The sequence below is a fragment of the Microcaecilia unicolor genome, chromosome 8, assembly GCF_901765095.1.
Source record: "Microcaecilia unicolor chromosome 8, aMicUni1.1, whole genome shotgun sequence".
Lineage (NCBI taxonomy): Eukaryota > Metazoa > Chordata > Amphibia > Gymnophiona > Siphonopidae > Microcaecilia > Microcaecilia unicolor.
Genome location: NC_044038.1, coordinates 188,532,181 through 188,558,619, shown reverse-complemented (window position 1 = coordinate 188,558,619; position 26,439 = coordinate 188,532,181). Strand labels below are relative to the sequence as shown.

The window sequence follows — 26,439 nt, the reverse complement described above, 5'->3', positions numbered from 1 at the left end:
TAGGTCGGTGCACAGGGCTTACGTTTCACAGAGACAGGCTGCCCATATGGGGGTTACGGAGTCACATTGCTGTCTTAAATGCGCAAGCGATGAGGGTACGCTCTATCATGGTTTCTGGCAGTGTCGACGTATCTCCAGCTATTGGTCTGCAATCTCTCGGTTTTTGCAGAGGGTTCTGGGTAAAACATTTCGGCTAACATTTGAAAGAGCGATATTCAGTACACCTGGATTATGGAGCATGGGAACGCGAGGGGAGAAACAGTTCTTAGGGAAGGCTTGTATTGTGGGGAAAAAGTGTATCCTCCTCTGTTGGCTGCAAGAGCACCCTCCGTCCTTTTGGCACTGGAGGAATAAATTCCATTAATTAATGATCTGGGAAGCAAGGGGTGCGGGCCTGTCGCCGGGAAGGCAGCGGAGGTTTTTGGCAGTATGGGGGGCGTACTTAGATGTAATCTCGCCAAGAGCATGCAGTCAAATATTGAATAAACTCCCTTGGCAGAAGTAAATTCTACTTCACTAGCACTTTGAGCGTTGCACTGGGGTAGGGGAAGTGGGGAGGAAGGGGAGGGGGGGGGAGAGATTGAAGATGGGAGGGAAGGAAGTAGGTGTGGGGGGGGGGTTTGTTGGAGCAAAACCAAGTAGTGAGGCTATTGGCTAGAATATCGGTAATATTGGATACTAAATGTGTTTGAACCAGTAAAAGTCAATAAAACACCAAAGAGGGGTGGGGGTTGGGGTGGGGTAAAAGGTTAAAACGTTGACGACGGACTGTAACAGTCTGAATTTCTAGAATATGTTTTCATATCCGAGTTTCTGTACCCTCAGATTGTGGCACATGTTTATCTTGTTTTGTCATCAATAAAAAATTGTTGAAACATAGGACAGACAAATAGGACAAATAAGGGAATATTAAAAGTGAAGATGATAAAATAAAGGTTCTGAACAAGTGAATAAGGGTTAGGAGTTAAAAGCAGCATCAAAAAGGTGGGCTTTTAGCTTAGATTTGAAGATGGCCAGAGATGGAGCTTGACATACCGGCTCAGGAAGTCTATTCCAGGCATATGGTGGAGCAAGAGAAAAGGAACGGAGTCTGGAGTTAGCGGTGGAGAAGAAGGGTGTAGATAAGAGAGATTTACCCAGTGAACGGAGTTCCTGGGGAGGAGTGTAGGGAGAGATGAGAGTGGAGAGGTACTGAGGAGCTGCAGAGTGAATGCACTTATAAGTCAATAAGAAAAGTTTGAACTGTATGCGGAAATGGATAGGGAGCCAGTGAAGTGACAAGGAAAGGGCTAATATGAGCATAGTGACACTGGCGAAATTTTAGTCGTGCAGCAGAATTTTGAATAGATTGAAGAGGAGAGAGATGGCTAAGTGGGAGACCTGTGAGAAGCAAGTTGCGAGAGGTGATAAGAGTGTGGATAAGGGTTCTGGTAGTGTGCTCAGAAAGGAAAGGGCGAATTTTGGTGATATTATAGAGAAAGAAACGACAGGTTTTAGCAGTCTGCTGAATATGTGCAGAGAAGGAGAGCGTGGAGTTGAAAATGACCCCAAGGTTACGAGCTGATGACACAGGAAGGATGAGAGTGTTATCCATAGAAATAGAGAATGGGGGAAGAGGAGAGGTTGGTTTTGGGGGAAAGATAAGAAGCTCAGTCTTGGTCATGTTTAGTTTCAGATGATGGTGAGACATCCAGGCAGCAATGTCAGACAGGCAGGCTGATACTTTGGCCTGGATTCCTGCTGAGATTTCTGGTGTGGAGAGGTAGATCTGGGAATTATCAGCGTAAAGATGATACTGAAAACCATGGGATGAGATCAGAGTACCAAGGGAAGAAGTATAGATGGAGAATAGAAGAGGTCCAAGGACAGATCCCTGAGGTACAGCAACTGACAGTGGGATAGAAGTAGAGGAGGGATCCACCAGAGTATACACTAAAACCAGGAAAGAACAGAGCCCTGAAATCAAAGCGGTTTAAAAATATGATTTCTAAATAAAAGGAGAAGTCAGAACTAAGGTAGATTGGCATCAGAAACCAGTAACCCGCCATCACAAGCACAGACAAGTCCAAATGCCAGAGAAAAGCCATATTTTAAAACCTGCTTTAAACTTACAATGGAAACTGTATAGACAGAAGTACATAAGTATTGCCATACTGGGAAAGACCAAAGGTCCATCAAGCCCAGCATCCTATTTCCAACAGTGGCCAATCCAGGTCACAAATACCTGGCAAGAGCCCAAAAACGTATCGTGGCAGTGGTCTGACCAGGAAACTTGGATTAAATATGGAGCTATAAGGTTGGCAAGAAAACCACCCAAACTAAAAGTTACTTCAGTTGTACTTCCACCAGCAAAGGCAGGAAACAATGTGCTGTTGGTACTCAAGGTTTTCCATGAGCAAGACAAAATCTCTCTTAGAAGCTCCAAGGTTTAATGCAGGGGCAGACTGACAGTGATCTGGGCCCCCGAACAGTAAAGGTCACTGGGTCCCCCTGGCTGCTGCTCTCCGCTTCCCCCACACACTACAGCCCCCCCTACCGCCGCAGCTGCTACCCTCCTCCTGCACGCTATAATCCCCCGAGCCTCAGCAGGCCCTACCTTGAAGGACCCTGGTGGTCTAGTGGTTTCTTCAGGGGCAGGAAAGAATCCCACTCTTTCCTGCCCACGACTGCTATTCTACTTGATGCTGTTGTTTTCAAAATGGGTGCCAAGACTTCCTGCAGTAGTCTCGTGGGTCTCTACAGTCTAGTGAGACTGCTGCAGGGAGTCTTGGCAGCCATTTTTAAAACTTGGTGGTGTGGCGCCAGGCAGAACAGCAGCAGCGGGCAGGAAAGAATGTTCTTTCCTGCCCCCACAGAGGCCACTAGACCAAGACCTTTCAAGGTGGGATCGGGGAGGGCCCACTGAGATTCGAGGGGGGGGGGGCTGTAGTGTGCGGTGGCGGCGGAAGGACAGCCTCTGAGCCATTGGGCACTGCCTGGTTGCCCAAATGGCCAGTCCGCCCCTGACTTAATGTATATTCAAATCCCCCAGAATATAAAGGTCAGGAAACTGAGATGTGCCTTAACAGTGGCTATAACTGCGTTGTGGACAATATAACTGAATGTAAAAGACTGCAGCTGAAGTCTTAACATGTGCTAGTAGTGACTCTTACGATCTACCTACATTGCATACAGTAAAAAAAAAAACAAGTTATAGTTCATTTGCATATCCTGCCTATTCTAAATCCCAGGCCTGTAGATTTGTGCTGCTTTCCCCTGTGAAGCACATTATATAGCCAACGTTGCAAACTACACAAAATATAAAAGCCAATATTGACCAAATTTTTAACACCCAGCTACCATCTCATACCAGCTCCCACTGAGCAGGGTTTCAGACTATCCCACCCCCTTCTCCAATCAGGGCTTCAGACAATCTCCCCTACCCCAAGCATTAACCTTCCATTGAACAGGGCATCTTAGCTTTCATCAGTCAACTCTCACCTTCTACTAGACGTGGCTTACTTTCATCTTCTAGGGGGCTTCAAACCCTTTTTCTCATTCTTACCTCTGCACAGAGCTGGAAATAAACCATGACAATGCTGATTTGTGAACAAGACACCACCAAGATGATGAAGACTAGGAAGAGGAAACCAAAGAGATAGTAGAACTGATTTTCCCAAATTGCCTGCAAGACACAACACAGTATGTAAGATTTATTGTCTCACACATATTCCATAAAGCCCTCTATCCTTCCTGCCCTCATAAACAGACAAGTAGTATGGCAAAATTAGGCTTTACCTGTTGTTTTTCCTTTAGTTCAACTAGACCAGTCCAGAACCTGTGGTTTGTGCCTGACAACCAGCAGATGGAGACAGAGAACAAAGACTGCGAGCCCTGCCCTATATGAGCACTGTGAAGCTTCAGGTCTTTAGTATTTGAATGACAAAACAATGGAGTCAAGGAATATGTTTCTTTACTTAACTGGATTGCAGAATACTATAAATATAATCCTCTGTGAAACAAATTTTGTACAGAAATGACCATAAGTGAAACAGAAGCTTGCTACAAGAGAAGAAAACTACACTCTTCAATAAACAGCCAATAATTAACAGAGCCATAATTAGTACAGCACTTGGATGGAACTCTGGTCTGGTAGGACTAAAGAAAAGAAAAATTAACAGGTACGACTTAATTTTTCCTTCTTTGTCGTTCTTACTGGACCAGTCAAGAACATGTGGGATGTAACAAAGCAGTCCTTAAGCCTATGCTCATGCTCCTACATCCAATCTATAATGCTTAGCAAAAGTGTACAGGGACAACCACACAGCCGTTCTACAAATGCCGACTGGAGCCACTGCATATAACTCCACTCAGAAGACTGCAACTCCTCTGGTAGAATGCGCTCTCAGAACCAATAGGTGACTCTTTCCTTCTCAGAATACAGGCTGACGAGATCTCCTTGAGCCAACAAGCAATAGTATCTATAAAGGCTACATCACCCTTCTTTGGGCTTCTGAAAAAAACAATTTGACTTTTGGAATTCATTAGTTACTTCTAGATATTTAAAAAGTACTTGATGAACATCTAGCAAATGTAGCAATTTACATTCCTCTCCACACTCCTCCCTGTGGAAGGACTGAAGAACAAGGTCCTGAGTCATATGAAATTAAGATACTATTTTAGAGAGAAAGGAAAAAACTATCCTAATCAGTAAAGCAGAGAAAGAGATCTCTACAAGATAATGCTTTTAGTTCTGAAGTTCTTCACGCCGAAGTAATAGCTAGGAGGAATACTGTCTTGAGAGTGAGATCCTTCAATGTTGCTTTACCTCAAGATTTAAATTCCAATTAGGACAAGAATGATGAAAATGAGGATAAATACAGGTGATACCTCTGAGAAAAACAACTACATTTGGATGGGTTGCCAAAGGGGACTTCTCAAAACATCCCATGAAACAGGATAACATTGCCACTTGAACCTTTAAGGAATCTAAGGAAAGCCCCCTACAGAGCCTGTATTGAAGAAAGGCCATCATCGTTTTAAAGGGAGAGACTGCTTTCTTGGCACACCAAGACTGAAACACTTGCCGGCTTCTTGCATACTTCTGTATCACCTATGATGTCAAACAGATTCTAGCGATGCTCACTAGTTGCCCAGCAACCGAGGTCCATGAATGTGGAATCACAAGTCCTGCCTCCTGGAACAGACATTCCAACATTGCATACTAGCTGCGCAGCACCAGAGGCCTGCGAACGTGGGTTCACAAGCCTCGCCTCCTGGAACTGACATATGCATTGGTGACAGATATCATCACTAGCCCCTGGCAGCACACGCTGTCGTGCTCCTTCATGCACAACTTAGAATGTAGACCACTCTGTCCACACTTCTGTTTATTTTTACATGGCTGTTTGCTTAAAGATCATTTGATTTTAACACTTCATTCTACGCCATGTCAGAGGGGCTACCCATTCCAGTTCGTTGGACTTCTAGGCCTACTTATTACCATCAGAAATCTTTCCCTAGGCCTATATTTCTCTATCCTCTGCCCAGTCAAGTCTCAGGATCGGGTATTCAGCCTCCCATGAAGACTTGATCATTAAAACACTTGATCATTCAGCTGCAATATATAGCAAAGTTACTTACCTGCAGCAGGTATTCTCCGAAGACATGTAGAAAATCCATGATCATCTCCTCCTTCTCTGGACCACCTCTGCTGTTTGTCAACCGAAAACAACATTAGGACAACTAGAACTCGCAACAGCAATTTCAAAGAGGTCAATTAACCTGAATACATGTATATACTGTTGTGGAGGTGTAGCCTAGAACAGAATAAAATGGGCCTAGGAGGGTGGAGTAGGATTCTAGATCCCAAAAAAATTCTGTAGGACTATCTGCCCAAACTGACTAGCATCTGGTATTTATTTTATTTATTGAGATTTATTAACCGCCTTTATAAAGATCTTGCTCAAGGCAATAGTGGGATATGAATATGTGGACTGAAGACCAGGTTGCAGCCTTGCAAATCTCTTCAGTGGAGGCTGACCTTAAATGGGCTACCGACGCCACCATGGCTCTGACATTGTGAGCCTTAACATGAACCTCTAAAGTTAGTACAGCCCAGACATAAGTAAAAGATATGCAGTCCGCCAGCTAATTGGAAATTGTACGTTTACCGATGGATCAAAAGAAACAGAACGCTGGGTGGACTGTCTATAGGGCCTAGTCCACGCCAGATAAAAGGCCAGTCCAAGGTATGCAGTGCGCTTTCACCAGGATGGGCATGAGATTTGGGAAAGAATGTTAGAAGGATGACTGACTGATTGAGATAGAACTCCGACAACACCTTAAGAAAGAAGTTAGGGTGTGTGCGGAGAACTACTCTGTTGTGATGAAACTTTGTGCAAGGTGGATCCACTACTAGGACCTGAAGCTCACTGACCCTGCAAGATGAAGTAACTGCCACCAAAAACAAGACCTTCCAGGTCAAGTACTTCAGTGGACAGGAATCTAGTGACTCAAAAGGCACTCTCATCAGCTTGTTTTGGACAACGTTGACGTCCCAAGAAACAGGCTGAGGTTTTACAGAGGGCTTTGTCAAATGCAATCATCACATGAATCGAACTAGAGGTTGTGCAGAAATGGATTTTCCCTCTACTCTTAGAGGAATCTTTCCTGGAAGCCAGCAAAACCCTGGAGACACCCTCTGGGAGATTCAAGGAAGCAAATTCTAAGCTCTCAACATCCAGGATGGGGGTCACATGATGCCAGCTACCTAGCAAGCAGACCAGAGAGAAGCTCCTCGGAGGCCTTACCGATATCTGCTTTAATATTGAGTTTTGTCAGGAGTTGAGAGCCCCAGAGAGAGAGACTATCAGAGATACTGCTGCGCCTCTGATCTGGGAGACGATTAAGAGGAGGCAGGTGTGGAATGCCCAAAAAAGCGCAGAGGGGCAAAAAAAAGTTGCAGCGAGCGGGACCAAACAAGATGGCGGAGTCCCAGCACTCACCAACGTGGAACGCGATGCCGAGAGGAGCCACCGACTGGGCAGCGGATGATCTTTAGTATTATAGTGGCTGATAACACCAGCGTTGGAGCTACTGGACTTTTATGATAATTTGAGGACTGGGGGGCTGCTGGGATTTGAAGGGGAGTATGTTAAGAGTTTAAAGGGGACCTATATTATGGTTAAGGTTTATGGACTGGTTTAAAATCGGGTTATGTAGTATGTTCAGTTCAACCATGTTTTGTTTTGTTTTGTGTTGGGGTAACTGTACGTGGGTTAAAGCATATCTTTGACAAATCTCATTATATATTGTTGGGGGATGGGAGGAGTTCGGGGAGAGGTCTCTGGTCAGGCGACAGGTATTTTTTTTATTTTTGTTACATTTGTACCCCGCGCTTTCCCAGTCATGGTAGGCTCAATGCGGCTTACATGGGGCAATGGAGGGTTAAGTGACTTGCCCAGAGGTAGAGGGATGGCAAGGCTTTCTGAAGCGGGGGAGGGAGAGGAGGGTGGGGGGGAGGTTTGCAGGGGAGTGTGTGTATGAGTGTGGGAGTGAGAGTGATGGAGGGGTAGGGGTAGGGGAGAGACAAGGAAGGGAGGGGGGTAAGTAATGGGTATGCTTGCAGGTTGTGAGACACAAGGGATAGATGCTCTGTTAGAGATACACGCTGATGACCCATCTGACTCTTACGCTTCTCAGTTCCTCACTCTGACATCCTCCTTCAACCTCCAGCTGAGCTCCACCACCCCTACTCACCAAACTGGGCATTGTCTTGACCTCATCCTCTCCTCTACCTGCTCACCCTCCAAATTCTGCGCCTCAGCTCTTCCTCTCTCCGATCACCTGATCACCTTCACACTTCATCACCCTCCCCCTCAGGCCCACCCAACACTAACCACTACTTTTAGGAATCTCCAGGCTGTCGACCCTCCCACCTTATCCTCTAGTATCTCTAATCTCCTCCCTTCCATCATGTCCTCTGAGTCTGTCAACAAGGCTGTCTCTGCTTACAACGCCTCTCTCCTCTGCTCTGGACACCCTTGCACTATCCATCCCCCTTCCCACAAGGCGTACTAATCCCCAGCCCTGGCTGACACCTTGCATCCGATACCTTCGCTCCTGCGCCCGATCTGCTGAATGCCTCTGGAGGAAATCTCGCACCCATACCGACTTCATTCATTACAAATTCATGCTAACCTCCTTCCAGTCCTCCCTATTCCTTGCCAAACAGGACTATTACACCCAATTGACTAATTCTCTCAGCTCCAACCCTCGTCGTCTCTTCGCCACCCTCAACTCCCTCCTTAAAGTGCCCTCCACTCCCACCCACCCCCCCTCACTCTCTCCTCAATCACTGGCTGACTACTTCCACGACAAGGTGCAGAAGATCAACCTCAAATTCACTACCAAGCCACCTCCTCCTCTTCACCCTTTAACCCACTCCCTCAACCAACCAACCCAGGCTGCCTCCTCCTCTTTTCCTAATATCACCAAGGAGGAAACCGCCCACCTTCTTTCCTCCTCGAAATGCACCACCTGTTCCTCTGATCCCATCCCCACCAACTTACTAAACACCATCTCTCCTACTGCCACCCCCCCCCATCTGTCATATCCTCAACCTCTCTCTCTCTCCACTGCAACTGTCCCTGACACCTTCAAGCATGCTGTAGTCACACCACTCCTTAAAAAACCACCACTAGACCCTACCTGTCCTTCCAACTACCAACCCATCTCCCTCCTACCCTTCCTCTCCAAGATACTTGAACGCGCTGTTCACAGCCGCTGCCTTGATTTTCTCTCCTCTCATGCCATCCTCGATCCGCTGCAATCCGGTTGTCGCCCTCTACACTCGACAGAAACAGCACTCACTAAAGTCTGTAATGACCTGTTCCTTGCCAAATCCAAAGGTCACTACTCCATCCTCATCCTCCTCGACCTATCCACCGCTTTTGACACTGTCAATCATAATCTACTCCTTGCCGCACTATCCTCATTTGGATTCCAGAGCTCTGTCCTCTCCTGGTTCTCCTCTTATCTCTCTCACCGTACCTTCAGAGTACATTCTCATGGATCTTCCTCTACCCCCATCCCGCTCTCTGTTAGTGTTCCTCAGGGATCTGTCCTTGGACCCCTTCTTTTCTCAATCTACACCTCTTCCCTGGGCTCGCTGATCTCATCTCATCTCATGGTTTTCAATATCATCTTTATGCTGACGACACCCAGCTGTATCTCTCCACACCTGACATCACTGCGGAAACCCAGGCCGAAGTATCGGCCTGCTAATCCGACATTGCTGCCTGGATGTCCAACCGCCACCTGAAACTGAACGTGGCCTCCACTCTCTATTTCAGTCGATAACACCCTCATCCTCCCCGTTTCATCTGCCCGCAACCTCGGAGTCATCTTCGACTCCTCCCTCTCCTTCTCTGTGCATATCCAGCAGACAGCCAAGACCTGTCGCTTCTTTCTCTAAAACATCAGCAAAATTCGCCCTTTCCTCTCTGGGCACACCACCCATACTCTCATCCACTCTCTCATTACCTCTCGCCTTGACTACTGCAACCTACTCCTCACTGGCCTCCCACTTAACCATCTATCCCCCCTTCAATCCGTTCAGAACTCTGCTGCGCGTCTTATCTTCCGCCTGGACCGATATGCTCATATCACCCCTCTCCTCAAGTCACTTCACTGGCTCCCGATCAGGTACCGCATACAGTTCAAGCTTCTCTTATTAACCTACAAATGCACTCAATCTGCAGCCCCTCATTACCTCTCTACCCTCATCTCCCCTAACGCGCCTACCCGTAACCTCCGCTCACAGGACAAATCCCTCCTCTCAGTACCCTTCTCCACCACCGCCAACTCCAGGCTCCGCCCTTTCTGCCTCGCCCTATGCTTAGAATAAACTCCCTGAGCCCATATGCCAAGCCCCCTCCCTGCCCATCTTCAAATCCTTGCTCAAAGCCCACCTCTTCAATGTCGCTTTCGGCACCTAACCATTATTCATCTATTCAGGAAATCTAGACTGCCCCAATTTGATTGACTGCACTTTTTTGTCCTTTAGATTGTAAGCTCCTTCAAGCAGGGACTGTCCTCTGTGTTAAATTGTACAGCGCTGCGTAACCCAGGTAGCGCTTTATAAATGTTAAGTAGTAGTAGATGTTACGGTCCTACAGGCTAGGCTGGGAGGCCTGTGGGACAGAGAGGATACAAGATCTATGTGTTGGAGAAGTGATACGAGATTATGGTTAATTTAAAATTTATTTCCTTGAATGTAGATGGAATTCATTCACCAGTAAAACATACCAAAATACTGTCTTGGTTGAGGGCTGAAAAGGCTGACATCGCCTTCCTGCAGGAGACACACTTGTCCAGTGTGGAGCATGCTAAGCTTAGGAGAGGATGGGTGGGGGAAGTGATTAGTTCATCTTATAATGGTAGACAGAGGGGGTGGGTGGGGGAAGTGATTACTTCATCTTATAATGGTAGACAGAGGGGGGTGGCAATTTTATTACACAATTACCAGTTAATATAATAATTCAAGGCAGCAATGGGAGATATGTCATCATACTGTGTGAATTATGGGGTTGTAAGTTAGAACTATGTAATATATATGGCCCAAATATTTACAATCATCCGTTTTTTTCTGCTATTATAGCCAAGATGAGTTTGCACACAGAGTATCAACTGGTTGTGGGGGGGGGGATTTAAATGTATGTGCTAACCCGACTGTTGACTGCAAACCCGTTAGATCCAGGGGGAAGACTGATGAGAACAGGGAGTAAACTTTCTCGCTAATCAGTTGGGAGTGGTGGATATTTGGCGGTTGATGCATCCCCATAATGTAGAATTTACATTCTATTCGCATCCCCATAATACATATTCCAGATTGGATTATTTCCTCATCTCACAGGTCTTAATATCAAAGGCTAGAGAGGTGAAGATCATTGACCATACTGTATCTGACCATTCAGCTGTGGCATTTGCTCTCAATTACACAGAGCAGGAAGAAAAGGTGTGGAAATTCTCGCCTTCACTGTATGAGGACACTGAATTTCGTACTTTCCTGAGGGAGAAATGGGGGGAATACCAGGCGAATAATGACACACCGGATGTGAGTTCTGTAGTTTTTTGGGAGGCATCTAAGGCTGTGTTAAGGGGTCATATACTGGCTTATACATCTGGAAAAAAGAAAAGGATGGAGGCGGAGTTGATTCAGCTTTCATCAGAGTGCCAATCCTTGCGTAGGCGCATATGTATCGGATGGATAAGTCCTCTAAGGATGCTCTGCTGGCGTTGAGGCACAGGCTTCATTAGCTGTTAACCAGAAGGGCTGAAAGAGATATATATTATCAGAGATTCAAACTGTTTAAATGGGGGAGCAAAGCGGGCAAACTTCTGGCTAATCTTGTGCGCCCATATAGGAAAAGGCAAGTTATTATTACCATTAAGGACGGGACTGGGAAGAGGTATACTGCGGAGCACCAAATACAATCTCAATTTGTAGCCTATTATCAATCCCTATATAAGCAGAGAGCGCTAGATTTAGGCTGGAGTCACTTGATGCTAGGCAGAGGGTAGGACGCCGCAGGGCAGAGCTCAGAGGCCCCTAAGATAAAATCTACCCTTGGACAGCACGAGAGGCGATTTGGAAACCCACGAACAGAACAAATAAGTTGGGCACGTTGAAAAGTCCTAAAGGAACTAATTTGGTGCACCTGTGATGACCTCCAAAACACAGAGAAAAGACGGAGCACGAAGGCGAGCTGGGGACGGTAAGATGGTGGACCCTGGCCCCTCGGGAGAAACTGTAAGCTCCGTTTGGGCGGCTGAAATTGCAGCTGAGATCTCGCAGCTGCTGGAGACCTCTGTGGACTTAAAACTGCAAAAGATTGCTGAAAAGTTGGATGCGGTAGATGGTAAAATAGAGGGGCAGCGCACAGATATGGCAGGATATCAGCAAAGACTGTCTGATATAGAAGACCGTTGCACGCAGCAGGCCAGCCAGCATGAGGAATGGCGGAAAAAGTTTGAGCAAGTAGAGCAGAAGCTAGAAGATCTTGAGAACCGGGCGAGAAGGAATAACCTCCGGTTGGTCGGATTTCCTGAGTCCCTACGAGAGGTTGATTTAAGGGAGTTCCTGGAATCCCGGCTGCCCAAAGCACTGAATTTGCAGGCTCTGGAAAAGACCTTAAAAATAGAGAGAGCACATTGTTTGGGCCAGCTAAGGCAAGCAGCAGGACGTCCCAGGGTAGTAATATGTAAAATCCTTAATTACTCCCATAAACAAGAGATTCTGAGAGCCTGGAGGCAGACGGGGAAAGTTGCATATGAACAGCACACCATTTTATGCTTTCAAGATTTCTCTGCGGCTGTGGCACTACAACGGAAGCAATATGGAGAAGCGTGCTCAGACCTGTTTAAGAAGAAAGTTAGATTTGCCTTACTGTATCCAGCGCGGCTGCGAGTGCAGCAGGATGGCAAGCTTCGATTTTTCAGCTCACCGACCGAAGCCCTAAAATTTGCCAAACAGTTAGATGGTGGCGTGGAAGTCGCAGCAAAAGAACAGGAGCGCTGATCGTGGTGAGAGCCAGCAGAAAGAAAGCTACCTACAAGGAACTGAGAGGGAAGCTCAGAGTCTGCAAGGAATCATTCTACGGACACTAAAAGAGAGTGCATTTGTCTTTCTCCCTGTTTTAAAGTGAGAGATATGGGGGTTACTGATTGATTGTGAAGGGGGGGACTTGTTTTGTTAATGTTAGGAATATAAGTGCAAACGTGTGGGGATAAAATTATAGAAGTATAGGAACGGTCGTTTTAAAAGCATGGTTAACTGTGGTACTTGGGGAATGGGGTTTGCTAATGTTTCAAGATTACAGTTGTGCTGTGAGGGGGTGGGGCGGAAACGTGACAAGTTCTCTAGACAGGACGCAGATCTGTTTCTTGGGGGGGGGGGGGGGGGGGAAGAGGGGAGGGATTGGGCGAGGAGAGGAAAGGGGAGGGAGATGATGTTGTGGTTTTTATTGGTTTTTGCTCTTCTCTCTTTCCTTAGGGATCCTTGTCCAGCAGCAGTGGTGAAGATGGGGGACGGCACCCAAGGGCTGGGGGGGGGGGGGGGGGGGTGGGGGGGGGTATTCCCAAGGCTGTAAAGTAGAGGCTGGCTATACAATAAGATAAGAGAGGGGACTAGGTCATTTTAAGTTTGTTTCCTGGAATGTGGGGGAGTTTCGTCGCCCATAAAGCGGAAAAAACTTTTACAAGCTTTGAACCGCCATGCAGCAGATATAGTATTTTTGCAGAAGACGCATCTGTCAGCTGCAGAGCATGCCAAATTCCAACAAGGATGGGTGGGAGGAGCGATAGGCTCCCCAGCTTGCAATAAAAAGGCAGGGGTATTAATACTTTTCCGTAAGGGGCTGCATCTTTCCATTAAAGGGGTAAAGAGGAGTGCAGAAGGCAGATATGTATTAGTGGAGGTGGAATTGGGGGTTTTTACATATGTACTCTGCAATGTCTATGCACCGAATACTTTTGACAAAAAATTTTATAGGGAGATTTTGGCATTGTTGGCTCCATACCAAGGGGGTAATATAATTTTAGGTGGGGATTTTATCATAGTTTATAACCCATTGGTAGACAAAAGTAGCGGGAGAGGACAAGGTCAGGCTTATTATGAAAGAGGCCTGCCTTTCTTGTGCTCTACACTAGACTTGGTAGATGTGTGGAGAATTTTACACCCAACATGTACAGATTATACTCATCTATCAAGAGCGCACTCAACCATGTCCCGTATTGATTATATTTTTCTCTCAGATACTTTATTTTCAAAGGTGATTGAGGCGGAGATAGGCCCATGTGAGATTTCAGATCATTCTCTACTTTGGGTGATCTTGGAACAAACAGGGGGAGAAAGTAAGGGAGGAGGATGGAAATTTCCGCTGGAGCTTTACAGGGATACGAAGTTTCAGGCATTTCTGGAGAGAAAAATGGAGTGGAGGAGTGGCCTAGTGGTTAGGGTGGTGGACTTTGGTCCTGGGGAACTGAGGAACTGAGTTTGATTCCCACTTCAGGCACAGGCAGCTCCTTGTGACTCTGGGCAAGGCACTTAACCCTCCATTGCCCCAGGTACAAATAAGTACCTGTATACAATATGTAAGCTGCATTGAGCCTGCCATGAGTGGGAAAGTGCGGGGTACAAATGTAACAAAAATAAAATAAAAAATGGAGAGAATTTGCGGTCCACAACAGGATGCATGTGGAACAGGCCAGTTTGTACTGGGAAGACAGCAAAGGCTGTCCTCAGAGGTGAGATCATTGCTTATAGGGCGTGGATTAAGAAAAGACGAGATCAAGAGATTTTAAGATTGGAACGAGAGGTGAGGAATCAGCGTATAAAGTTCGGGGTAAATCCGACGGAAGAGCAGAAGTTAGCATACTTGGCATCTCAGAGAGAATTAAATGAACTGCTGCATGAACGAGTTCAAAAATCGCAACAATATTATAAGCATCAGTTGTACATGTACGGAAACAAGGCAGGGAGCTTGCTAGGGCGCCTAGCTAGAGGGAAGAAAGGGCCGAGCAGAATTTTACAGGTAAAGGACCAGGCAGGTAACATGTTTAAATCTCCGCAGGATATAGTGGCAGGGTTTCAGAGGTATTACAAGGAGTTGTATGGGGAACAGAGGGACCTGATAACAGATAGCATGATGTTTTTAGAGAATGTAGAGACCCCGTTGATTTCCTCGGCCCTGGCAAAACTCCTCAACGCACCTATAGTGGAGGGTGAGTTGATGCTGGCGTTACAGCAGAGTGATATACACAAAGCACCGGGCCCCAGATGGATATGGTGTGGCTTTTATAAATGTTACAGGATCTGGTGACTCCCCCCCTTTTGAAGTTGTTTAACTCCCTGGCCAATTCAGAGCCTGCATTGGACACCTTCAATATAGCTAAAGTGATAGTGTTACTGAAACCGGGGAAAAACCCAGAAAAGATGGGGGCCTATCGGCCAATCTCCTTGCTAAATAGCGACATTAAATTATATGCAAAAATTTTGGCTAATAGGCTGGCGAGGGTGCTTCCAGACTTGATAGCATCACCGCAAGTAGGTTTTGTGAGAGGACGGGCGGTGGTCAGTAATTTGAGGGCGATTATAGCCTCCTTGGAGAAAGTGGGGGAGCGGAAAGTGCCTTCTCTGCTGATCAGTTTTGACGCAGAGAAGGCATTTGACAGAGTCGCATGGCGCTTCATGTTTGCGGTCTTACAGAAGGTGGGAATTGAGGGATTTTTCAGGGATGCAGTGGAAGCCTTTTATTTGAACCCGCAGGCTTACATCTGGGTTAATTGAGAGAGATCTGAGGTATTCTCGATAAGGCGGGGCACAAGACAGGGGTGCCCTTTATCCCCGCTACTGTTCATTCTTACATTGGATCCCTTGATACGAGCAATAGAGTCCCACCCTGAGGTGATGGGAGTGAGCTGGGGCAAGTCTACGTTCAAGGTTTCTGCATTTGCAGACGATATTCTAGTTCATCTAACGCATCCTAAGAAGTCCCTGGCGGCGCTGTTAGAATTATTTCATGAGTACGGGGATTATGCGGGCTTTAAAATCAATGTAACTAAATCCCTAGCTCTAACGGCTTCAGACAAAGTAAGACGTGAATGGGGGGAGTATTTTCCACTAAGATGGGCTCAAAAACATATCACGTATTTGGGGGTACAGATAGCTATGCAGACTTCAGATTTTTATCAACTAAATCTCACTCGCTTGCTGGATAACATGAGAGTTAGGTTGCGAAAATGGGCGGAGCTGCCGCTCACATTCCATGGGCGGATACAACTGTTTCGTATGGTGGAATTCCCCAAATGGCTTTACACGTTTCAGGTGTTGCCACTGCGACTCCAGGGGGGGGGGGGGGGGGGGGAGGGGCGTGAGGCGATTCTATAAACATCTGCGAGTTTTCATCTGGGGGGGGGGGGGGGGGGGGAGGAAGCCTAAGCTCCCCATGGACTTAATGTTAGGATCTTGGAGGGAGGGGGTATAGGGGTACCGGATATAAGCGCTATAACCAAGCATGTGTTATGCCGGCACTTAGGGGGACTGGTTGTTGACAGGCAAGACTATACGCCCCAGGCAGTTAGAAAGGAATTTTTTCATCATATCATTTATATTTTTTATTACAGGGTCCGAGGCAAGCGTTACCAGTGATCATTTAAGAATAGTCTGTTGTTGGGGACCCCTGAGGGGGGCCTGGAAGGATCTAACTAGAACTTGGGGATTATCAGTGGTGAATACGGACCTCATGCCACTGCAGGGTAACCCATTATTTTCCCCTGGCTCAGAGAATCCAGTATTTCGTAGTTGGGCCTCATTGGGCATTACACGATTGGAACATGTTCTGGGTACAAGAGGAGGGTTACTGAGTTTGGGTGCATTGGGGGTAGGGATCGATATCAGACATGAATTTGCGTATCAGCAATTGGAGCATTATGTGCGGACCCTCAACATCAAACAGCTGAATAGTGGGCATGGGAGAAAGCTCAGAGAGTTCTTCAACGCAGTCCCGGGGGACAGGCTTTCAATTTCGGGAATATACCGGATTTTGTGGGAGAAAGGATTAGTAAAGGACGCGAGTGCAATTGAGGCACGCTGGGCACAAGATTTGCAGAGACCCCAATTCCACCTAAACTATAAAAAGTTGGTGTCCCGTGTCCCGGCCATATCGCTCATGCGCTCTCAGAGAATGCCATATAGAATTTGTATAGAGCTATATGTGCCAAGGCCCAAGTATTCAAGATGGGGGGGGGTGGGGGGGGGTTGCCAGCTCCCCTATGCTCTAAGTGCAACAGACAGAGGGGGACATTCTTTCATTACCTCTGGGCGTCCCCTAGTGCAGAACTATTGAGGCAGATCTTTTAAAATATCTGGACGGACTATTGCAGCTAGGATTCCATGTCCCCTTCAGGGATATTATTAGACAATTGAATTATTTGGCTATCAACGAAGGGGTGCCGCTTTTTATACGAAAGCCTGTATCCTAGGTAAAAAGTTGATCTTGAATAGGTGGCTTAGCGTTGATCCTCCAGATTTTTGGTATTGGAGAAATCAACTCCATGATCTTTTGCTGCATGAGCGTCGGGCGATGGGACCCTCCCCAAAGGCGAGAGAGCGATTTATGAGAATCTGGCGGGGGTATATACAATCATTGTCGGCTAGGGCACGAAGTTTAGTATTAAATGGTATGTAAGGAAGGAGAGAAGGAGAAGAGCAGGTAGTGGGTTTTTTTTTCTTTCTCTTGGGGGGGGGGGGGGGGGGGGCGGAAGGTGGGATCAGTAAGGGAGTAGGGGGGAGGGAGAGAAGTCTGGTATGTTCGGGTAGGGTGTGGTAGAGGGCAGTAGGGGCTGTTTAATTTTTGTGTGGGACGGGCATGTTTTGATGGGACAGTTAAGTGGAATGTTCGCATTATAAAGATACTGATTCTGTGCAGTTCGCAGCAATTCATGCAATAGGGTATTGTCTACTTCTCGGAGGTGGCCAAAGTCCAGGTTTTGATGACAATGATCTACAGAAAGGAGAGGGGGAAAGTCTCCTCAAATGTATAGGTCTCAGAACACTGGTTTATTTCTGTCTAGTGGCATGTATTGCTTATGCTTAATGAGGTGTAGAGTTCATGAAAGTTCTTTGCATTCGCGGTAGTTATTGGGGGAGGGGCACAAAGAATGTATGAGCAGCGTATTCGGGAGATATCAATGTTATAGTGGATATTCATGTGGCAAAACAGTGCTGGCTATGGGGATCTGGTTGTAAGGGGGGGGGGGGGGGAAATGATAAAATCATTGATGATAAAAGATATGGATACGTATACCCAAATGCATTGTATTTTTCCAAGGTTACGTTATTGGTTTTGTTAATAATGTTGAATCATCAATAAAAATTGTTTAAACCTAGAACAGAGAGAGGCTTTTTTTAAGGATTTGCAGCTGCCCAAATTCACTGTGGACCAGGCTCAGTATATGAGCAATTTAATAACTCCTGAAGAAATTCGCCTAGGTATAAAAGCATTAAAGTTGACAAAGGCGCCGGGCCCAGATGGGTATGGTCCTGAGTACTATAAAATATTGATGGATGAGGTAGCAAAGCCATTGGCAGATATGTACAATGACCTGGCTGAGGGAGGGGGCCATTTGCGCACATAATACTGTTGCCCAAACCAGGAAAAGACCCAGAACAGGTGGGGTCCTATAGACCAATTTCCCTGCTCAACTAGGATATTAAGATATTGGCCGCCATTTTGGCGAGGCGGATGAACAATTTCTTGCCGGGTGTAATTCATGAAGATCAGGTGGGTTTTTTTCCCGGTCGCTATGCTTCTATGAACATCATTAGAGCTATGGCAGCTATACATATGTACCGTGGACAAGGGAAGACAGAGGCTATCGAGGGATTAGATATGGAGAAGGCATTCAACAGTATTTCATGGCAGTATCTTTTCTGGGTTTTAGAACAGTTTGGAGTCCAGGGAAGGTTTCTTGATTGGATCAGGGCTTTATATGAGGGGCCCACAGCCAGGCTACTGGTTAATAATAATTTAACGGAGAGATTTCAACTGCAAAGAGGAACATGACCCCCATGTCCCCGCTACTATTTATGCTGGTGATCAAAATCAGGCAGAGTCAGGGGTTGAGGAGACTCCAGGTAGGTGGGAGGGAGGTTCGCCTTAATTTATTTGCTGACGATATATTGCTCTACCTAGCGGATGCACCAAAACAGTTGGAAGAGGCCTTGTCTTTGGTAAGAGATTTTGGGGGCATATCAGGGCTTTGCGTTAATTGTGATAAATCGGAACTTCTCCCGCTATCGAATGACTTTGTTACACCGGGTTCTGGGGGGGGGGGGGGGGGGGCTGGCTATTCCGCCAGTGCAGAGCCATATGAGGTATCTGGGTATATATCTAAGCACGACCGCGGAAGAAATGTATAGGAGAAATATTCTGGCACAAATAGACAAAATAAAACAGGTGTGCTCAAGGTGGATGGAGCTTCTGATCTCCTTGCTTGGCAGGGTGGCGCTGACTAAAATGATTTTGCTTCTTAAGATTCTATATCAATTGCAGGTTATGCCCATCTGGATTAAACGGAAAGAGGAACGAGTGCTTAGGTCGGCAATCAGGGCATTTATTTGGAGGAATAAAGGGTCAAGGATAGGATATCAGGTGCTCAGTATGCAGAAAGAGCAGGGGGGGGCTTAAACTTACCTGATATACGCTTGTACAATGTGGCGGCATTGATGAGATTGGTGTATGAAGGGATTAGTGGGAAATCAAAGTTCATACCCAAGGCTTGGTGGGTGGGTTGGTGCTCCCCCTACCGGCTTATTAACCTAGTCCACACACCGCTGGGATTGGGAACAATGTTTAATAGGCAAATCAGCTTTTACAGTATATGCAGGCCAGGTACTATTGGCAGCAAACAAGAGCAAGGCTTGGAGATCAGGCGACATATGGCCGTTTAGACATGAAGGTTTTGGAAATGCCGGATGGGGGTAGTAGACTGTCTACCTGGTACAGGCTGGTGAAGATGACTAGTACGGGAGGTGGTGGAGTGTCTTCTACTTAAATGGAACGAGGAACTTGGAACACAATACAATAGGCTTACCTTTCAAAAATTGTTTCAGACATAGTATGAGTTGGTTAAAGCAGCCAACATGCAAGAAACCCAATTTAAAATTCTGCATAGGGGATATATCACTGCAAATGCAGTTATGGGAAACAAACCTCTGTCGTAAGTGTCAAACGGGGAAGGACAATTTTTTACACGCCTTTTTGGAGTGTCCAAAATTGTCCCTATGGAAGGGAGTCTTCAAGGTTCTTAATAGGGTATTGCAGTCAAAAGTGGAATGGTCCTATCCGGCGCTGCTGTTGGGGGATCAGTCGGATTTAATCATACAGGATTTTATTTTATTTTTGTTACATTTGTACCCCGCGCTTTCCCACTCATGGCAGGCTCAATGCGGCTTACATGGGGCAATGGAGGGTTAAATGACTTGCCCAGAGTCACAAGGAGCTGCCTGTGCCTGAAGTGGGAATCGAACTCAGTTCCTCAGTTCCCCAGGACCAAAGTCCACCACCCTAACCACTAGTTTTTCATTGCTGCAAAGGAGATTCCTATATATGTCAACCTTGGCAGTGAAGAAAACAATATTACACCATTGGATGAGTGAAGAGGACGTGCCACTAGCAGAGTGGATGTCTAAAATAACAGAAAGCTAAATATGAAAGTATGGGGTATCAGAGGTCCCATAAAGTGGAATGTAAACAGTATGCTGATATTTGGAACAAGTTTTTGAAAGAGAGTGTGTCTCAAGCTGTATAAGGTAATCTAAAGAGGGGGAAGGAGGGAGGGAAAGGGAGGGATCGGGGAGAAAGAGAAGATTAAGGTAGTTGTTGGAGAGTGTGATGGTTTGCGAGGTGAGTGCGTGGGGGATGAAAGTGGGGTAGAACATTAAAAAGTCAGCAGGTTCAAGGTTGAACGGAGGGGATACCAGTGAGTTACGTATGTTTTAGGAGATTTATGTTGTTACAGTGGAATTCCAATAAGTAGACTGTTGTCCTATGTTGGAGGTTGTATTGGTTGATGTGTTGCTGACACTAATAAAGAGAAATTAAAAAAAAAATCAACATCCAGGATGTGAGGGCCAGAGACTGGAAATTGGGATGCAGAAGAGATCACTCATTCTGCATGATGATGGTCAGAAAACAGTCCAGTCTCCATGGTTCTGTGGAGGATAACCAGAAGAAGGGGGAACCAAATCTGCCTGGGCCAATACGGGTCGATCAGGATCATGGTTCCCCGGTCTTGTCTGAGTTTCAGCAAAGTTTTCCCCACAAAAGGAATGGAAGGATACACATTTAGAAGACCCATCCCCCAATGCAGGAGGAAGGCATCCGATGCCAGTCTTTCATGTGATTTGAGCATGGAATAGTACTGAGGGACTTTGTGACTGTAAGGCATGGCAAATAGATCAACCGAGGGGGTGCCCTACTCTCAGAAAATCTGTTGGACAACACCCATGCTGAGTGACCATTCGTGTGGTTGCATGAACACGCTCAGTCTATCAGACAGGCTGTTGGACTTTCCCCCCCAGGTAAGTGGTTCTGAGAACTATCCCATTTTGGACAATAAGTGCCACATCTGGACAGCCTCCTGACACAGAGGGTAAGATCCTGCACTCCTCTGCTTGTTGGTGTAATAACATTGCAACCTGATTGTCTGTTTGAATGAGAATGATTTGGTTGAACAGCCGATCCCTGAAGCCTTTAGAGCATTCCAGATTGCCGAGAGCTCTAGAAGGTTGTTGCAGAGATCTGTCTCCTGAACTGACCAAGCCCATCTAAATGAGCTCCCCACCCTGTGGGATGCATCCGTCAGCACCTTCTGGGGCTGAGGAATTTAAAATGAAGTCCCTTGGTCAAACTGGGTTGAACTGTCCACCAGAGCAGGGATTGAACCTTCTCTGGAGTCACTTGGATGACATCCGCTAGGTTCCCCGAGGCTCGAGACCGCTGGGAAGATAGGGTCCACTGAGCAGTTCATATGTAGACGTGCCAAGGGAGTGACATGCACACAGGAGGCCATGTGGCCTAACAACCTAAAATACATAACATAGTAAATGACGGCAGAAAAAGACCTGCATGGCCCATCCACTCTGCCAAAGACAAACTCATATGTGCTACTTTTTGTGTATACCCTACTTTGATTTGTACCTGTCCTCTTCAGGGCACAGACCGTATAAGTCTGTCCAGCACTATCCCCGCCTCCCAACCACTAGCCCACCTCCCACCACTGGCTCTGGCACAGACCGTATAAGTCTGCCCAGCACTATCCTCGTCTCCCACCACCGGCTGGCTCTGCCACCCAATCTCGGCTAAGCTCCTTAGGATCCATTCCTTCTGAATAGGATTCCTTTATGTTTATCCCACGTGTGTTTGAATTCTGTTACCGTTTTCATTTCCACCACCTCCCGCGGGAGGGCATTCCAAGCATCCACTGCTCTCTCCGTGAAAAAATACTTCCTGACATTTTTCTTGAGTCTGCCCCCCTTCAATCTCATTTCATGTCCTCTCGTTCTACTGCCTTCGCACCTCTGGAAAAGGTTCGTTTGCGGATTAATACTTTTCAAATATTTGAACGTCTGTATCATATCACCCCTGTTTCTCCTTTCTTCCAGAGTATACATGTTCAGGTCATCAAGTCTCTCCTCATACGTCTTGTAATGCAAATCCCTTACCATTCTCGTAGCTTTTCTTTGCACCGCTTCAATTCAACCTCAACATCTGCCAAGCCATAACCTGCTGGCTGGTGTGAAACTGAATGGCAAGAGTGTCGCTCACGGCACAGAGAGAAAAGATTGCGCCTGCTTTGTATCTAGCAGGGCTCCTATGAACTCCAATTGTTTAACTGGGAGCAGATGGGACTTGGGGAAGTTTAAAACGAACCCTAGTAGCTCTAGCACCTGAATAGTTCTCTGCATGGACTCCTGAGCACCTTCCTTCAATGTACTATTCACCAACCGATCGTCTAGGTAGGGAAACACATGGACTCCCAGACTATGTAGCAATGCTGTGACTACTGATAGACATTTGGTGAAAACCTTGGGAGCTGACACAAGGCCAAATGGCAGAACACAATACTGGAAGTGATAGTAACATAGTAAATGACAGCAGATAAAGACCTGAATGGTCCATCCAGTCTGCCCAACAAGATAAACTCATTTTACATGGTATGTGATACTTTATATGTATACCAGAGTTTGATTTGTTCTTGCCTTCCTCAGGGCACAGACCGTAAGTCTGCCCAGCATTCTTGTACTAAAAGTTCTGAAGCTAATATCAAAGCCCCTTAAAATTTACACTCCAGCCCATCCATATCTATTCAGTTACGATCAGGGCGTAGACCGTAGAAGTCTGCCCAGCACTGATTTTGCTTTCCAATTACCGGTGTTGCCACCCAATCTGAGATACTTCCTGCGACCTCTGGTGGGGATGGGTCTGATGGTATGCCATAGGATGATTCCTTCAAGTACCACCCTGGATCCTCACTAGACATCCATGAACGGTTTGAATTGGAATCGGTGAAGAACTCAGCTTGGGAAGCTGAGATAGTGCCTGCCTCGGATGAGAGGCATCAAGAGAGTATCCTCATGGGCTTGTGTTGATGCCGATACCCCATGCAGCACCAGCGTTGGTGATCGCATCACAGTCTGTAAAGTTGCTGCCGTCATCTCGGGTACCAGATCCTTGCTACTTGGAGACCTGCACAAAGGCATCTCCACAACAGGGAGGGGAGCGCTCCTCCTGGCACTGATGCTTCTCAGGTACTGACTGCATTAAGATGCCCCGGAACTCCCAGCATCGTGTGTCGAGGAAGACAAATGTTTATATTTCTTGGCATTTGCCCAATGTCAATCAATCATTGAGACCCCTCGATGTCAATGTTGGGTCAGATGCTGACCAGTCCCAGGGACCCTGTTCAGCAGCCAGCGTCAAGGTAGGTGAAGACCCACTCAATGCTCAACCACTCCCAGTGTCAGATACAGGTTTGGTAGTCTTAGGGACCGATACTCCCAATGAAAGTGCAGACGCCAAGGTCAATAGATGCCGACGTTGACTATTCGGACATGGCTCCAAAACTCTTCTCTGGATTTGTGTTCTTTTCTGCATACACAAATAAAGTTCAGATGGTTATGGTCTGGCTGAGTTCTGCCAATCAGTTTGTGCGGTATATAACATTTTCAATAAACTATAAACTGGCCCCAAACACTTGATACACCAGGAATGGGTGTCAGCCCCAGAGATGGTCTGATTGCATAGAGCACAATGCTTGAAGCCAATGGGAACCTTTGATGACATGGAAGGGAAAACAGCCATGGCTAAATCAAATAACTCAATGCTGAGTGAAAAAAGGGGAAAGTTCCCCTGAAAAAAAGAAAACAGGAAGTACCCAGCTAAAGCTCGGGCCTTATAAGCAGAAAAAAATAAGAAAACTTAAAAAAACAAATGCAAAATTTACCTAACATATGGGAAAAAATTAAAATAAAAACGGTAAATTCCCCCCCCCCCCCCCAAAAAAAATAATAAGTGTACCCTGCGAGAGAAGAAAGTGGTTATTTTACTATTGTTATGCTAACAAAATTGTAAGTTTTATGTTAAACTGTACCTGCTGTACACCGCCTTGGGTGAATACCTTCATCAAGACAGTTAATAAATCCCAATAAATAAATAAGACTACTGTAATGCCCTATATAATAGTATACGCCAATCAGATATTAGATACCTTCAGTCTGTAAAAAATTTGGTAGTTATACTACTGACTAATTCCAAAAAGTATGATCATGTCACACCTTTACTACAGGATGAACACTGGTTCCTATCAGTCACAAGATAACTTTCAAGATTCTATATTTAGTTCACAAAATACATAATTTAGGTATTTCACTCTATTTATCCAGGTTATTTCCGTATACTCCCACAAGATCACTTAGATCTCTCACACAAAATCAATTAGTAGTGCCATCATTTCGTATAATTACATTCGACACCTAAAGGGTCTCAAGATGTTTTCCGGTCCCTCCCTTTGGAACACAATTCCATCATCTTTAAGGTTAGAAACATCTTCATCTATTTTTAAGAAACAATTATAAGCTTATTATTTAAAGATGCCTTTGGAACCCAGTTCTCTTACCCCTAGAATCCACAACTTGCTGGGTCTGGACTGAGCACTGATTCTGACTCCACCGAATATATAGGCACTTTTCTTTGCAACTGCTCTTTATTTTCCTATTTAGAGCTACTCATAACTGTTTAGGATACCTCCTTTCTCCTCCTAGTCTCAAGCCCTTCTTTCCTGTCCTATAAAAAAAAAATGGTGCTCCTTCCTCTTTCAATGAATTTTTAGGGTTGTAAACCCCCTAGAAGGCTTCAATTGGGCAATATACCAAAGTTTAAATAAACCTGGAAACCTGTAGAAGTGAAATGCTACCTAGTCTGAAGCAGTCAATCGCCTTCTCCAACTTTGACTACTTAAGAGCCAAGCTTAAGACATAAGACAGCCAGATGTTTCATGATCAGTGGACCTTGAAGATGATGGCTCTTCTCCTGGGGAAAGTGCAATGGTCAATTAATTTTGGGATGAATTAGGTACACTGGGCCAATTAGGACCTATCAGAACCACACCACAGCCAGAAAAGAGATCTTTTGAAGAACATGACATAGCATGAGAAGCAGAGAACACATACCACAGATTTCTTGGCGAATCCAGGCCTTTGGAATTAGACTCTCTCCTTCAGCTTAAAAAAAACGTGGAACTTTGATACTGGCCTTTGTTGCTATAAAATCGAGAATTGGTGGGCCCCACCATTATCATCAGTGCAAAGACTGCAGAAAAGAGTTCCCACTTTTTCAGATCTATCAAGTGTTTAAGAAAATTCACTTGGATGTTCTGCACTCCAACAATGTGAGTTGCTGCTGACAATCAGCAAATGCTGCTCCACCATGCAAGCAGAAGACGCAATTCCTGGGCTACCATCACACTTTTGGTGTCTCCCTATTTGTTGATGTAAGCTACTACTATTGCTTTGTTGGAAAAAAACTCTGACTGCCTTGCTGTGCACTACTGGGTAGAACTCAAAGTGCTTGACAAACTGCTCTGAGTTCCAGATGGTTCATGTAATGGTATCAGTTTATTACTGAAATATGTAGCATATTTGCTGGATCTTTTAAAAATATATATTTGACACGGCAGCAGAGAGAATAGTTTCATTTCAAGCCCCTCTCTCTCCATTCCTTTTTCTGGGAACTTCTGAGAGCAGGGATCACAAACACTTAAACACAAAAGAGCTTCCTCTGCCCTCCCACCTAACAAAAGATGGACTAAGGTGGACACCTGAATAAAACAAAGAACTCAGGAGAAGCATAAACAGGACATTTGCTTGTCAAAGGTATACCTGCCCCTCCCATCGGCTTCCAGACATGTGCAGAAAGGAAGGACTTGTAATGTGTATCTGCCCCAGAGACTGAACAGGACATCAAAAAAAAATCCAGACTGTAAGTCTCGTGATGTCATACCAGGACTCAGGGGTCGTGTGCAGACATGAGACCAAGATACCACAATGCTTTGCAAATGCTCAGGGGTCGTGTGCAAAAAACCCAGGAAGCCAGCAAAGATCCACATGGCATATCCTCCTGCAGCTTGCAAGATATAAAAGGACAAGCTGTTTCCCAAGAGTCAGTTTTCTCATCAACTGCCAGCAACTCAGATTCTCTTCAGCTGCAGAAGCCCTCCTGTCCTCAACAGGTGCTCATCAATCAGCTGGACCACAGCATGCTTGTAACAAGGACTTGTAAGTTAACCTACCTGCTACTTTGTTCTATTTTAAGCACAGATTACCTGTAAAGATCT

General features: G+C 45.9%; 1 protein-coding gene across 2 annotated transcripts in view; it reads right to left on the bottom strand.

The window, feature by feature from the left end:
* The window catches only part of TM9SF4 (transmembrane 9 superfamily member 4), a 324,536-nt gene that overhangs the window by 48,658 nt on the left and 249,439 nt on the right, over positions 1 to 26,439 (bottom strand). For both annotated transcript variants that reach the window (XM_030211308.1, XM_030211309.1), the window contains one exon: positions 3,545 to 3,664. In XM_030211308.1, the coding sequence (XP_030067168.1) occupies positions 3,545 to 3,664 (120 nt within the window). The remainder of the gene's footprint in view (positions 1 to 3,544; positions 3,665 to 26,439) is intronic.